The sequence below is a fragment of the Podarcis bocagei genome (assembly GCF_964188305.1).
Source record: "Podarcis bocagei genome assembly, chromosome: 3".
Taxonomy (NCBI): Eukaryota; Metazoa; Chordata; class Lepidosauria; order Squamata; family Lacertidae; genus Podarcis; species Podarcis bocagei.
Window position 1 is genome coordinate 20,437,881 of NC_138127.1, and position 16,187 is coordinate 20,454,067.

General features: G+C 42.2%; 1 protein-coding gene across 8 annotated transcripts in view; it reads right to left on the reverse strand.

The window, feature by feature from the left end:
* EYS (eyes shut homolog) overlaps positions 1-16,187 on the reverse strand; it is a 537,363-nt gene that overhangs the window by 310,538 nt on the left and 210,638 nt on the right. For all 8 annotated transcript variants that reach the window (XM_081187035.1, XM_081187037.1, XM_081187041.1 and 5 more), the window contains 3 exons: positions 8,831-8,955; positions 6,708-6,832; positions 4,041-4,272 (listed from right to left, as the gene is read on the reverse strand). In XM_081187035.1, coding sequence (XP_081043161.1) covers positions 4,041-4,272; positions 6,708-6,832; positions 8,831-8,955 — 482 coding nt within the window. The remainder of the gene's footprint in view (positions 1-4,040; positions 4,273-6,707; positions 6,833-8,830; positions 8,956-16,187) is intronic.

Genomic DNA, 16,187 nt, shown 5'->3' on the forward strand with positions numbered 1-16,187 from the left:
CGTGATCCACCTGGAGGAGGAACCGGCAAGCCACTCCAGTATCCCTGCCAAGAAAACTCCATGGACAAAGACAACGAAGACAGAAGTGCCTGGCTTGCTCTGGTCCATGGGGTCACGAAGAGTCGGACACGACTAAACGACTAAACAACAACACTGGATGGGATTGCATTAAAACGAGATTCAGCCAATCAGGAATGGACACATAATGAGCATTACAGACGGGAAGTGAAGTTGGCTTTGTTGGCATTTGGTAAATATATCACTGTGGTGCATAGAAAGAAAAAGTCTAGGAAGTCTGCTGGTTGGAAGAATAAAGAAAAATTAAAGTTTATCAGTTATGGCAAACCCAGCCATTCTGAGGACAGGCTTGCCCAATGGAGGCATTAGCACACACCAGCTCATATGTGGACTAACAAACCTGGAGAGGAAACAGGAGGAAATCCAAAACCCAAAAGAAAGTAATCTATTTTACAAACATGGATTTACTATAAGGTAGGAATCGCTGGGAGAAACCAGGTTGTCTTCCTATCCCCACAACGCGGCTGGTTCATATATAACTTATTGCAAGTGTTGTTGCTTTACATCGAAGAAGGTTAAGCAGTCAAGTGTATATATTTGCAAAACATACTCGAAAAAATATCACTGCAAAGGGAGCCCTTTTCTAGCATTTTAAAAACTGTTTACAATAAGAGTAGTTTGTGCTCAACTCAGGTTAATCCACTCCCACTAGTAGTAAGCTACCAACCAGCTCTAGCATATTTTGCCACTGATTCATCAGTCTGAGGTATAGTTTTCTAATTATGTAGGAGCATATGAACCCTCACCTGAAGTATAAATTGGTACAGTCCAAACACTGGTTTTCTACCTCATCTACTCCAAATGAGAATGAGGTTTAAATGGCAGCTCTAAAATAACAACCCAATATTTTAAACATGACCGGATCTTTCAGGTCTGTATATGTTATGCACACTTTCATATGAAGCATCCTCTCAAAGAAATAGCCATAAACCTTCAGGCAACAATATATCTACCAAATAGAAGTTAAAAAAAGAAGAAGCAACAACTCACCAGACAATGTCAGCTGGTAAGGGGTAACAGTTGAAGCTACTACTGACATGCTGTGTGACTGTGATAAGGGGCTGTCTGAACTTGCCGTATGTTCTTCATCTGTACTGTCAGTCCACTTCAAATACTGCTGTGAAGTACCATCTATTACAGTTAAAGCCTGATTTTCATCAGAAAATGAAAGGTACTGTGTCGCTGAGATTTTCGCAAAGTATGTTTGTGTAGGGAGTGGCTGGTCAGCTAGTACTGAAGAGGATGCCATATCAGAAAAGGCTGATAAATGCCCACGAAGAAAAGCAACAACTGAGCCTCTTTTTGAAGTGCCTGCATGCTCAAGGTGCAAATCAAAAATCCTCTCTGAACTTCTTGGTTCATGTGATGTGGACTTATTGGAACGAGATGCAACATGGTCGCCATTTTCTTCTTGAAGAGCATTGCTCAGATAAAATGCTAACAATGTATCCTGAGTCAATGACTGAGACATCTCCATAATTGGATCATGTGATGTGTATTCCAGCTGTTCCACGTCAGTTAATTTCCTACTCAAATACATGTTTGATATTTGAGAAGCTGAGATGGTCGGAAACGATGGCTCTAAATGGATGGTTTGTAAAAGAACAGTTGCTACACAGTCCAAATAAACACATGAGAATTCGGTGCTTGGTTCCTCCAAGGGCCTAGTTTGAAAATACCATTCTGTAGTGAATTTATATCTGCTTAGTTCAGTAGGATGCAAGGAAGATACTTCTGTGAATTTTGCCGATGATGCCGTTCCCCAAGCTGAAACAAATGAATGCCCAGAGGCACCGGCAGTAGATCTCATTAATGTGGAGCAGCTGGTTAATAACACCAAATTCATCCAGAACGCCTCATGAAGAAGAGGCTCTTTGCTATGCAGAACCTGATCTGAGAATTCATTGGAGAGTTTCATGTCAGCTGAAGAACCTGTTGCACATGTTTGGTTTAATTTGCTTAAAGAACCTCCAGTTTGCCAGTTGAGGTCAAAGGATGTTTGCCTTTTGGATTGCTGCATAACTGATGAGCTAAAGCCGCCTACCTTTTCTGAAATGGCTGCTTCAAGAGGGAAAACAGATATCACAGAGGGCTTCGGTAAAATCCAGTCTTTGCCTATCAATATTAGGGAAGCAGCCGATTGCTCTCTAGTATCCTCTTGAGGCAACATGGAGAGAACTGAAAATGCAATTGCCAGAGTGGCAGGCTGGATTCTGGGGGAGAGTAATGAGTGACTATTTAATTCAATCAAGGTCTCTGGTATGCTACTAATTACTGAATTCACGTCTGTAGCAGATAAAGCAAGAGCCTTATGGTTCCCTACTGACAAACTTTGCACAGAGGGAACTGGAACCGTCATTAAGGAGTCTGTGATAAATGAGGTTATATCATACTCATCTTGTGAAAGTGAGACTAGTGTTAAATCTCCTGAACTATCAATCATTGTCCATGGTTCAGTTGTTATTTCGGACGTTATTCTTGTTGCAAACGGACCTGAAAATCCCGACAACTGTGAGGTGGGAATGTCTGCTGAGGAAGTGAGCAAGAATGCTGCTGAAGACTCACTATTGGTGGTTAATGATCCTAGTCCCGTGCCTTCAAGTGGTATGCTGGACATTAATTTAGCCATGCTAGAGGTTGCAAGAATCCCATGGTTGAGAAAGTCTGTCTTTTGCAGACCTTTATAGGATAAAAAGTAAGGGGGGCAGTTAGAAGAAAATAAAAAATGAACAACTTTGGCCCTAGGCTGAATTGGCAGCAAATTGCATTGCTACCTGAAAACCATTAATTCTCACCCAGGCACCCCAGAGCAGACAAATACAACTCCGTAAATCATATTCTTAATAAAAGTGTAAGAAAAATTTTAGTGACCTCAAGAGCTGACTAAATGCAAAGCCTCACATTATTCACATGGTGAGGGCTGTAGCCAGAACAAATAGCATTGCTTGGAAGAGATGTATTAAATTTGCTAAATCAATTTTTTCCCTGAGAATCAATATAAAAAGGATAAATTACAGATCTGTACCATTGAGAACTTGAGGGGCTGCCACGATAAGCTGGAAAAGTTACAAAGATAATTATATTTACAAATTGGGTCGCATTTAATTTGCTTATCTACATCAAGAAGAAATATTACTTAGATTTTTTTTTAAAAAAGGAAAGAAAAACAGCAAAAAGATCAGGCCAAAAGAGGGAACGAAGCATGCATTTTGAAGTTTGCTATTGAATAGCACAGTGTTTAGAAGAGCTGTAGTTGAATGAATAGGCTCAGACACATGACACTCAAAATAGGCCACTGCATTTAAGATACTATTCCATTTTTAATGGTTTCCATGCTAGCGGATTCTTTTCCTTTCTGAATTTGAAGCACAAAGGAGTGAGAAGAAAAGTGGAAATGTGCAAAACCCGGAGGAGCTTGTTACAGGCATTCTTATGTATGAAAACATCAAGAGGTTGGGAAAAGATGCACACAAGAAAGATACGTGCCAGGGAAAGGAAAGGCAAGTTTCTCAAAGCGCCGTCATCTGCCTTCCAGTCTGAAGAGGATTGCACTAACAGAGTGGGCAGAGACGTATTAGGGAGCATACGAAGTCACACATATTAGCCAAGCTCAAATGAAAAGCTAAACAAGTTATGGAAAAAATGCAATTCTCTATACAGTGTAGGCCAACAGCTGGAGTGGAGAGGGGGATATTGTCCCAGAGTGCTTTTGCACTCAGTCCACCAGGAGTTCTAATAAACAAAGAATGGCATTCAAATTGACAGAGACAAGACAGGTGCTTAGTTAAAGAGAGCCGAATTCAGAGTTTGGGGAGGGGGACCCTGAAAGAATACAGACGAGAACACAGAATAGAGAAGACATTAATCCTTATAAAAAATAATTTAAAACTGCACACACTGAAAGGGCAGGGTTTCATTTAGAACCTCTCAGTTTTTTATTCATAATACTTGTACTTTCTTACCTGTGGAAGTTTGAAAAATATAAAGGTCAGAAGGCAAGAGGCTTGGATGGGCTGATGCGAGGCCTCTCTGTAATGGCTCACTAGGGGGCACTCCTTCCATTTTTATGATGGTTTGTCCCCTTTGGGGGACTGCAGGTAAACAGGTGATATTGTTTATTCCATCCACACAGAGAAACCCAGCAGGGCAGGTACGTATTAAGCAATCGTCGTAATTAAGCTCACAGCTTCGGCCCTAGAGGAGAAGTTTTTAAAAAGTCATTATGAAGGCCATTTCCATTTCCTTGTCACATTAAATGGTTCAAATTATTGCTTTCTTTTGATTCCGCCTCTCCCCCCCAAAAAAAAGAAAAGAAAGAGATACTGTCTTATTTCAGCTGGGCAGACTGCACTTCCCAAAATTAATTTAAGCCCACTGAGATTTTTCCCTTTATTGATTTCATGACAGAGACCCAGGCTTTTCAATTGCAATTTAATTATGGCATTTTGACTTCCAATCAGTTCAAAGAGCAAACTACCAGTATTAAAATAAAGATTCCATCTCACAGTCCCTATCACATTCTATATCCTAAAACAGTTTTGTTCCCAAGTTGTCTGCCTTTTAAAGTTAACAATATGCTTCTCGGAGATTGAACCAAAGTGATATACAAGGGTGTAAACAAAAAATATGTTCTGATGCTATAATTACTTTATGTTGTACTGTCTGAAAAGTACACAGTTTATTCCACACTTTAACTTGATTTGTGCAGCATGAGGATGCCACAACCTTACAAAGCAGGTTGCAATACACTGAGATTGAATTAGCTCTTGGGGAATCAAGAAATGTGTTGCCTGTCTAAGGAGCCACAGGATGGCGTCTGCTATGGCATGCCAATCTTTTCTTTTTTCCACTGAGTATGCACTCTTTGCAAAGCCTGCCTACTAGTCACAGCACTAGTCACAGTTGCAAATACTATCATGGCTAGGGATGGAATTTTCTGAAAATCTCAATATCAACATTGTGCACACAGTTGTTGTTTTTTGTGTGTCAATTCCTACCTTGCATCTTGGTCTTGACACACAGTTAGCACTAGGCCTGTTTGACCTTTTCTTCTCTCTGTGTTCAAGGTATGTGTGTTTGTGTGCTTATGCAAATAGAAAGACTCCTTCCATTTGTGGAAGAGTCTTGAACTAACAAAGGCGTCCAATAATGGAAGAGGAAGGGAGGGGATATTCAGATTTCTCCTTCTCCACTCAGGTTTGTGCTATCTTCCAGAGGGTTCCTCAGCCATCCAGATCAGATTGTCTGGAAGGGGCAGAAAGGGAATGGATGGGGGAGCAGGAACAGATAAGTATCTTTCCCCCTCCATCCACTAGTGGAGGGATTTGCTGGGTTAAAAGTCCTTCTACTCATGGAATGGAACAATTGGATTCCACCCACAAAGCCCACATGTCCAATGATATAGTGTTTGGTCCAGAAAACCTTGTGCCAACATGAATATCCTGCTCTGTAAAAGTTCCCCTTATCCTTGCTTATCTTCGCTCAAAAATATGTGGCTAATGTCCCCTGAAAGCCCCAGTCTGAAGCTTCAAATGAGAACTATCAGGCAAAATAATTCCAGCCGGCCCTTCCTTTTGTTTTTATTTATCCAAAGCATCTTTTTCTATTAAAAAAGTCCAAGTTGTGTGTTGACAGAGATGAAATAATGCAGTTGTTCAGCTCTTTGAGATTTCAAATTGATGTATTATATAATTAAACTATTGGGGAGTGATACTAAATAAACCACATACGTAAATCACTTTGATCTTAAGCATTTTTCTTCTTCTTCAAACAGCAGTTTCTTCCCTATTCGTGTCTCTCCCCCCACACCCGCAACAGTAGGAAAAGAATGGGATTCATCTGAATAACTGCTTGCATATCTTGGGAGATTTATTGTAAAGCTGACAAATAAATAATGCACATCTACTGAACAGGAAATTTGTTGTGCATTATTAGCCAGAAATCCAAATTCAGCAAGAGCAATCTGCACAAGGTAACAGGATAAGATCTGGCGCGAGTAGAACAGGCAGGATAAAATCACTACGGCAAAGAAACAGGTTTGTATACATGGACACAATTCCTGGCTCAAGTGTAAAAAAGGTTAATGAAATGGGAAGGGTGGATTTAAACAGAGCACCCTTAGGAAACAGAATATTCTGCAACTTGATTGGATTATGGATGCAGGGTGCCTTTCCCTCTTCTACAGTTGCTTTTTTTTTTTTAACAACACAGCCATAGAGTTGTGGTGTCAAGGTGTGTGTGTGTGTCACAGCTCAAGAGTGACTCAGCAAACCTAAGCAGCACTAGACACTTGACTGGTGCTGTTCCAGCCAGTTTATAGCACAAAGGTAATTTTCAATTGGGGATTATATAAGCCTAAAACTCCAAATTTAACTTTGACAAACTTCATGGAAGAATCCAGATATACCCCTGCCAGGGAAACATTCAGCATCTTCCCAGAAATAATAGATAAAGAGGTGGACACCTGTGTGACTGCACCACGTCAGACAACAGATGAGGACTCAAACAGAGCAACACAAGAAGGAGAAGCAGGCAAAATCCCCCTTCCCTGATACTTAGTTTTCCATGCACAGAGAGGACTGTGGGTATGTGCAATCATAACACATCTAGCAAGATTTTCAATAGCATACCACAAATCCAGGTTTGCAGTAACAGGTGTAGCCAAAGCCTGGTTCATTCTGGATACAAATTCCATGCATGCAGGGATTTGATGCACATTCATTGATATCCTCTTCACAACGGAAGCCTTCCCAACCTGTTAGAATGAAAAAAGTGTATCTCACTGACCTTTGCTATTGTAAAAACCATGTTAAAAGTCTCTCTCTGTGTGTGTACACATCCAAATCTCTTGATATGTCTCCCCTGCCCTATTCAAACAAAATAGTAAAAAATAAAACACGGACCAAGTGTCCCTATTTTCCAGTTCCCTAGTGTGCATCACCATGCCTGCTTGGTCCTGTGCTGAGCATGGAGAAGTGAAGAGAGTTTGTACCCACATTTGCCTTCTGCCCCATCTGACTGAGAACCCAAAGTTACAGGTATCCCTGGTCAACGCAGAGGATTCTGCTGGTATTCAAGAGAATGTGAACAAACAAAACAAAAACGTCAGACCTCTGCTCAACACAGGAAGGTCAAGGACTGGGGAGGCGGGACGGAGGGCAGGGAGGAAGATGGGGGGGGGGGCTAGGGCCGGCATGTGTAGCTTTATGCTGACTACATGTGGGGAGGTTTCCTGTTCATGCGGAACCTAAACAGCACCAGTAACGTCCTCCAAAAAACTCTTGTTTGCTGTATTTTTAGGACTGTATGCAGTCCTAAAAAAAACAGTTAAAAAATGCATGTTTCCCTAAGAACAGAAAGCCAAGATAGAAAAAAAAAATACTATAGCATGCGTCTCAAATATATCATACATGCAATATGTGAGATATATTTATATAATACGCATACACCCCCCCATCTAACTGATTTCAATGGAAGAGTGTTAATCATATGTGTCTAAATCTCTCTCCTCTTAATCTTTCCAAGTGCTTAATGCTGGCTCAGTGGTGCCCATTAAGCATCTAGCAACAGGGAGGCAAACTATCAACCCTGTCATTTCTAAAGCAGCCACTGGAACCTCCCATTTTGATCAGAGCAGTGACTCTGAGGAAACTGGGTCCCCTCCCCTCAATGCTATATGTCCAATCTCAACCTCTAAAGCTGCTACAACCCCCCAGTGCCTGCTTTAAGTTGAAAATGAAAATGTTGGCATATCTCAAAGGAGTCGACTCATAGGGGCAGTTCCATTCAACTGGTGTGTGTGCACTGCACCAGGTGATCGATTATGTGGGGTGGGGTTTATCTGTCCTCCCCCCAATATTTTATTCAAGTTGGCACCCCTGACATACCTGGTTACAGATTCCTCACATCCCAAGTGTGCTGCATAAATAAGGGTCAATTGCTGCCAATAGGCATACGGCCATGGAAGGCCAGAATCCAACAAGCTGCCTTAGACATGACTTTTGATCGGCAGGTATGCTATTGAAAGCCCCCCTCAGTTTTGTAAGTTGCTTGCCTTACAGCAGTTCAGAAGCCCTTTGAATTGGCAGAACTAATTGTGCAGTTATTTGCAATCCAGCCAAGCTGAAGACACAAGGAAGTGAAAGGAGAGAGGAAGCACATGACGCCAGGGATGTTCTAAACAAGGGTATTAATCCTAAGGCACATGTTTATTTAGTTGCATTTATTTTCAGAAAGCCACTACTCCCCCCCCCCCCACCTGATGATATGTTTGAGGGCCAGAAGACTGTCTGAAACGATCCCATTAGATGTGTCCAATTCCAAGAACTGTCTTAACTCAAAGTGCAAACAATTTGTTCCACTATTTTCTTTCACAGTAATGTTTAATCATTCTGTTTAAACCATGGAACAATTAACCACTTTAAAATGCAAATTAAAACACCCCGTTCTACCTTTGGACTTCAGACAATATTTTAAGTGCATTCAGTGGCTTCCCTTGAAAAGTGTCTATTTTGATCAAGAGGATACATCAATTTGCACCTCAGAATCACTCTGGAAGCAAGACAATCGGAGTTTCCGCATGCATTACTTTCTGTTTACAGAAAAGCATTAGCTCCAGAGCTTAATTTCCAGTATGTGCTGCTTTATCTTGGTATGTAAAAAAAGAATGTTCTTTGCATTCAAAAGTCCTTCAGGAGTTAAATCCTTTATGACACGAAAATGCTTTAATTCAAAATATCATTTCAGTGGTTACCTTCCTGACATCTGCAGAAGTATCCATTAATAAGGTCTTCACAGACGGCGCCATGCTGGCATGGTGATGAGATGCACTCATTAATGTCTGCTTCACAAAACTGACCAGAGAATCCATCCAGGCATCTAAAGATTTAATAAATTCCATAGTACAATATAAACATAGTGCAGCATAGTACAGTTGGTTTTTTTTCTTGAATAAATATTTTATTTATATATTTTTGACACATTCAATCTTAGTTTAGACTACTTTTTGTTAGATAACCACCACCTATTATGTTATTTGTACATTCACATTGTTCATCCTAGAGAGGACCAACCTTGGCCCAGAAACCACTCTTATGGGCTGCCAAGTTGCACTGTGGAAAACCTCTTCCCCTTTCATGACCACATGACACTTGCTTTTAAGATCCATTTCAGTCTACTTTACAACACAACATTGTGGCAGAAAACAATCTGACGACCTACACAAATTATTGTAACCTGGGGGTTGATGGATTTTTTTTGCTGGACTATTGATTTTGTGGGACTTCTCAACCGCTTTCCATGTTTTCAGGCATCAAGTTCTTCTGGGATGTCTTGATGGTTCAGGGCATTACTTTGTGATGGTTCCACTTCCGTGAGATGAGATGGGGTATGCTCAGTAGGCAGAGATCTTGGCCAGGTGACCCACACAGGAGGCAGGCAGATGCAGCTTCCTCAGGCGGCAGAACCCCAAGAGGAGGCACCTTCACAGGAACCCTGCCCACTGAGATCTCATGGTATCTTGTTGTAGGCCACCATTGCTGTTTTGTGGGTGCTGCGGCATGATCCAGGTAAAGGAGGCTTGGGGGGGGGCAGGGCTTTGGCAACAGCAGGGCAGCACCTTCCTATTTCACCTCAGATGGCAAAATGGGATTGGGCTGCCCCTGCCAGAAATTCCATAGCTTCTGATTCTTCCCAGGAGATGTGCTGTGTGGGGCTCACCAGATTGCACTGTCCAACTCACAGTGTTTAATATTTATATGAAACTTGGAAAAACCATCCATTTATTTGCAGTGAGATGCCATAAGAATCCCTCTTATCTTTCTTTTTTCAGCAAATCCAGGTACACTCACAGCAGCTTTATCTCCCACTTCAGTTGGAGATTTTAAAGGGCAGTGCCTGGTGTCCAATATAAGAGGTAGGTAGGAATTCAGCTTCTGAGTATATTTGCTTTGGAACACTGTCAGATGAAATTGCTGCTCTAACAGTTGCACTGCCAGTGAGTTTAGAATGATCATTAAAAAATGAAAGGAAATGCAAGTGTGCATTTAATTGACCTTAGCATGTACTATAGCAAGAACACTCCTGCCAGAGTAGAACGGCAGTTTAAGAAGGTCGGTGATTCAAAGTACAGGTATCTTTGAAGAAAACCCACAAAACAGCAGATTTAACAGGGAACACGGCGACAGATTTTAAGTTTATTTCCAAAGTCTTTTTTAGTCAATAATATGCTTATAACCTAAGTTTGCATCTCTACTGATAAAACACCAACCTGAAAGCTATAGATCTTATGGCCATAGTCGTTATTTGCTCCCCGAATCAGGTTGAAAATGAAAGCAAAGAGTCTCTTCCCCAGCTGTAGGGCAGCTTCATATGTTCATATATCCAGAGGTTATCGACAAAGCTTACCTGTCTTCTGGTTGAACAACTCCCTTCAGTCTTATATTGGGCCTGCGACTCTCCAAATGTCAAACTATCTCCCCCCGATCCAGTTCTAATCCATATCCTGCTGTAGCCCATTGTTCTTTGTCTCTGTTTCTCACCTGTACCCTTTTCTCATCTCCTTTCATCTCTCTGGTGACATTTCACAGCTTATGAATAATTTGTATAACTGCCAGGTTGAAGGCTACCATCTCAAAAACACTCTTCCCCAAATGCAGGAGTTTGCTGAGGTTATTCAGGAGCAATTAACAGCAATTGAAGTTACTGAGACCATGCCTGCACCAAAACGTTTACCTGTTTGCTAAGCACGTTCTGTCTAGATAAATGGGCAGGGACCTATTACTGCGTTTGCTTGGGATTCCGATTTGTCTGAATGCATCTTAATCCTCAAGAGTAAGAAAATGGTTGGAAGAATATTTTTTCTCCCTCTAATAATTAGGGCTCCGAAGAGAGTAACAAATCAAAATGAAAGACGTCGCTTCCAAGTTCCCGTGAAATAAGATAGCCCAGTGAAAAGTTCTTTTGACATTCGTCCTGATTTCCTCCCCATTCAAATCTGCATTTTCTGTGCAGAATAAATCTTGTTAACTACTCCACTCTAACAGGCCAGTTCTGTCACTGGAAATTTATATTGGGGTGGCTATACATTATTAACAAGCTATGAAAAGTCACAGGCGAAATGTCATGGCAGCTGAGATATAGCAGCACCTTGGGATTCATATTGCAAACAGTTTAGTTTTAATCATCTTGGACCACGAGGTGCCTTGACATTTGAGGGGCAACTTTTTCCTTTTTAACTTCAACTGGAGTCAGACCTCTATTATCTCAGCCATAATTTTCAGTCTCGGCAGTGATAGAATGTTTTACCTCCTAAATTAAAAATGTGGAAAAAAATCGATCTATCACAGACCTTATCGTTCGTTTAATCAATGCTCACATGCAGGCTTAAAGAAGTATAGCAAGGTCAGCTGATAATTCTAGCACCTGCAGGACGATTCAGTGCAATGTGTGACCACTATTACATGAATGCCACTGGCTGAACTATACTAAAGAGAGAGGACAAATCTTGATTTATTTCTTATTAGAGGAGGGGGAAATGTGGGTGGGCTTTGTAACTGAGAGTGATACTGCAATCCCATCCTACAATCACCTCTGTTATATCACCAAATATAAATCTAATGTGCTAAATTAATGTACAAATATAATCACATTTTTCTAATAAGAAGCATTTTCTTCTTCTTCATTTTTTTGCAGTTCAGAGGCACGACACAGCTGGTAGAAATCCACCATGCCAATCCAGCTATTCAAAGGGATCACATTAACTATCTGAGCCACATTCAGTGCAAAGTGTGACCATTATTATATGAAGGCCACTGGCTGAACTATACAAAAGAGAGAGGACATCTCTTGATGTATTTCTTTTTAAAAGGGGGAGAAGAGTGGACTTCATAATTGAGAGTGATACTGCAATCCCATCCTATGAACACCTCCATTATATCACCCAAGTATCAAGCTATAGTGCTAAATTAATGTACAAATATAACAATGTTTTGTGTGCGCGCACGCACGCATGCACACATGCGCGCGCGGGCACACACACACACACACACAGCAGTACAGAGACAAGTCGTAGCTGGTAGAAATAGGTTGGTTGTTCAAAGAATTGCACTACTAACAGGCAAAATAAATGAAGCAAGTGCTTTTTCCTTAGCTAAATAATAAAAAGGAGCATTGTTCTCGAGTATAAAAATGCAGTAGATGTTTGAAATCCCAGCTCCATCAAACATGCATCTGACAAGCTGAAAGCTCTTTCATGCTTTCAGCAGTTACACAGAAATGTTTCAAGTCTGGGGTTTTCTTTCAGCGCTTTTGATTTCTTTCAAACCTGCCTAATTTTTTTTGTTACCTTTTTATTCTCTTATTATTCTTTATATCCAGCCACAGACTAATTGCCAACTTCCTTTTAATATAGAAATCAGATTGTGAGCTCCATTATAAAGGAGTAGTCCTTTTATCAGGATGTACAAAGCTTTCCATATTGCAAGGAACCTCAAAGACTTAGTCTAATAGCATCTCGCGGAAGGAATTTAAGCCTGTTGTCTGTTGCTTCCATTCCATGCCTGCTTTGCAAGATTATTGCATATATTCTTATATATATTTACAGTGCATGTTTCTTCCCATTGCAATTCCACTGAGTGGTTCAAAAAAGAGAGAATTGGGTCTTCTGAATAATCCCTGGTACAGTGGTGCCTCGCAAGACGAAATTAATTGGTTCCGCAAGTTTTTTCTTCTTGCGAGTTTTTCGTCTTGCGAAGCACGGTTTCCCATAGGAATGCATTGAAAATCAATTAATGCGTTCCTAGGGAAACCGCTTGCCAGGCTGGTGGTGCGGAGAAGGGCTTTTCTCCGCACCGCAAGCCTTCAGGACAGGTACGGGAACAGAGGGGAAGGCGCGCAGCGCTTTCCCTCTGTTCCCGGGGCTTGCGTGGGAGGAGGGTTTTTCCTCCCCGCCGCCAACATTCAGAACAGCATTCTGAATGTTGGCGGTGGGAAGGAAAACCCTCCTCCCACCCCAAGTCTTCAGGAAAGCCATCCGATGCCGCGCGGCAGCATCGGAGCTTCGTTCCGATGCCGCGCGGCGGGAGGAGGCGTTCCCCCCCCGCCGCCCGGCATCGGAGATTCGTTCCGATGCCACGCGGCGGGAGGAGGCGTCCCCCCCCCGCCGCCCGGCATCGGAGCTTCGTTCCGATGCCGCGCGGCGGGAGGAGGCGTTCCCCCCCCGCCGCCTGGCATCGGAGCTTCGTTCCGATGCCGCGCGGCGGGCAGAGGTCCGAGGACAGTGGGGAAGACGCGCTGCGCTTCCCCGCTGTCCCGGAGATTTCCCTATGGGCTGTCGTCTTGCGAGGCAAGCCCATAGAGAAATTCGTTTTGCGAAGCGCCTCCAAAACGGAAAACCCTTTCGTCTAGCGGGTTTTCCGTCTTGCGAGGCGTTCGTCTTGCGGGGTACCACTGTACATGGTGCAAGATTATGTGAATTCATTCACAACATTTTCCATTACCATTTGCTTCCAACAGAACATACACTAGAAGGGCAAGTATCTGCCCCAAGTATTTATGCTAACGACACTCTTAAAATGATAATCATCACAATAAAATTGTCCTTTGAAGTACAAGGAGCTGAGGAGATCTAATTCTCAAAGTACAACCCTGAAACTTGGCCAATAATATGACACGTTATATAAGGTTGACATTTGGGGAAATGTAAACCTTAGCCTGCTGCCAGCCTTCACCTTCTCAGCCAAATGAACCAAGTGGAAGGATGCCTGGGAGCTTGCTGACAATTTGAAAAAAAAAAAAGATTCTGTGAAGTGCTTTCCTTAGGATTCTTCCCCTTAACTTCACAACTTGCGCTGGTTTGTAACAGCCTAGGTTCCTCTCTCCCATGCTTAAGTCCCAATTTCTGTATTGACATGCTAGGTTGATGTTAATATGCAGTGTAATTTTATCATAGTTTTCATAATTACTGCCACTCACTAAAGCAAAGGACTAATCAATCACATCTTTATTACAGTCAAAGACCAGCATAACAATGGACTAAGGAAGAGGTTTGGTTGACAAGAGATCGTAGGATAGCCCCCTACAGCTGTTGAGCCACCAAGGAAAACACAGCTTGGTGTCCATGTATTGTGGCTTATAGGATACTTGAAAACTCTCTTTTTTGTATAATCCACAGCAGGAAGCAGCAGTACAAGATTAATCAAACCCCAGGCAGACCAGAATCCATTACTTGGTTGACTTGGATGCCATATGATGTGATTTACACAACAGTTTCCTAAGATCTCCAAGGAGATTCCCTAAGATTTCCAATGAGAGGCTTCTACATGCTTTCAACGGAGTATAAATATGCCTTGAAAAGTCGAATGATCATTTGGAATTAGCAATTCTATGAGACCTCAACACAAACTGAGATGACAGAAATATCAGATGTTTTATTGGACAATATCTCATGCCCTGAATAAGAAGACACTGAAAAGATCCAGGTGACTTCAATAGGGTATTTTACTAGCGCAGTTGTCCAAAGTTTCTCTGCTAACCCGTGTGGTGTGTGACTACACTTCAAGGGGATATGTCATCAGTGTGCACTGTGGAGGAGAGAGCCAACTATGTGGACAGCACCCATTGTTGTTGTTGTTTAATCGTTTAGTCGTGTACGACTCTTTGTGACCCCATGGACCAGAGCATGCCAGGCACTCCTGTCTTCCACTGCCTCCCGCAGTTTGGTCAGACTCATGTTTGTAGCTTCGAGAACACTGTCCAACCATCTAGTCCTCTGTCGTCCCCTTCTTCTTGCGCCCTCAATCTTTCCCAACATCAGGGTCTTTTCCAGGGAGTCTTCTCTTCTCATGAGGTGGCCAAAGTATTGGAGCCTCAGCTTCACGATCTGTCCTTCCAGTGAGCACTCAGGGCTGACTTCCTTAAGAATGGATGCGTTTGATCTTCTTGCAGTCCATGGGACTCTCAAGAGTCTCCTCCAGCACCATAATTCAAAAGCATCAATTCTTTGGCGATCAGCCTTCTTTATGGTCCAGCTCTCACTTCCATACATCACTACTGGGAAAACCATGGCTTTAACTATACGGACCTTTGTTGGCAAGGTGATGTCTCTGCTTTTTAAGATGCTGTCTAGGTTTGCCATCGCCTTTCTCCCAAGGAGCAGGCGTCTTTTAATTTCATGACTGCTGTCACCATCTGCAGTGATCATGGAGCCCAAGAAAGTAAAATCTCTCACTGCCTCCATTTCTTCTCCTTCTATTTGCCAGGAGGTGATGGGACCAGTGGCCATGATCTTTTTTTTTTTTATGTTGAGCTTCAGACCATATTTTGCACTCTCCTCTTTCACCCTCATTAAAAGGTTCTTTAATTCCTCCTCACTTTCTGCCATCAAGGTTGTGTCATCTGCATATCTGAGGTTGTTGATATTTCTTCCGGCGATCTTAATTCCGGCTTGGGATTCATCCAGCCCAGCCTTTCGCATGATGAATTCTTCATATAAGTTAAATAAGCAGGGAGACAATATACAGCCTTGCCGTACTCCTTTCCCAATTTTGAACCAATCAGTTGTTCCATATCCAGTTCTAACTGTAGCTTCTTGTCTCACATAGAGATTTTTCAGGAGACAGATGAGGTGATCAGGCACTCCCATTTCTTTAAGAACTTGCCATAGTTTGCTGTGGTTGACACAGTCACAGGCTTTTGCATAGTCAATGAAGCAGAAGTAGATGACTTTCTGGAACTCTCTAGCTTTCTCCATAATCCAGCGCATGTTTGCAATTTGGTCTCTGGCTCCTCTGCCCCTTCGATATCCAGCTTGCACTTCTGGGAGTTCTCGGTCCACATACTGCTTAAACCTGCCTTGTAGAATTTTAAGCATAACCTTGCTAGCGTTCGAAATGAGTGCAATTGTGCGGTAGTTGGAGCATTCTTTGGGCACTGCCCTTCTTTGGGATTGGGATGTAGACTGATCTTCTCCAATCTTCTGGCCACTGTTGAGTTTTCCAATTTTGCTGGCATATTGAGTGTAGCACCTTAACAGCATCATCTTTTAAAATTTTAAATAGTTCAGCTGGAATATCACCACTTCCGCTGGCCTTGTTATTAGCAGTGCTTTCTAA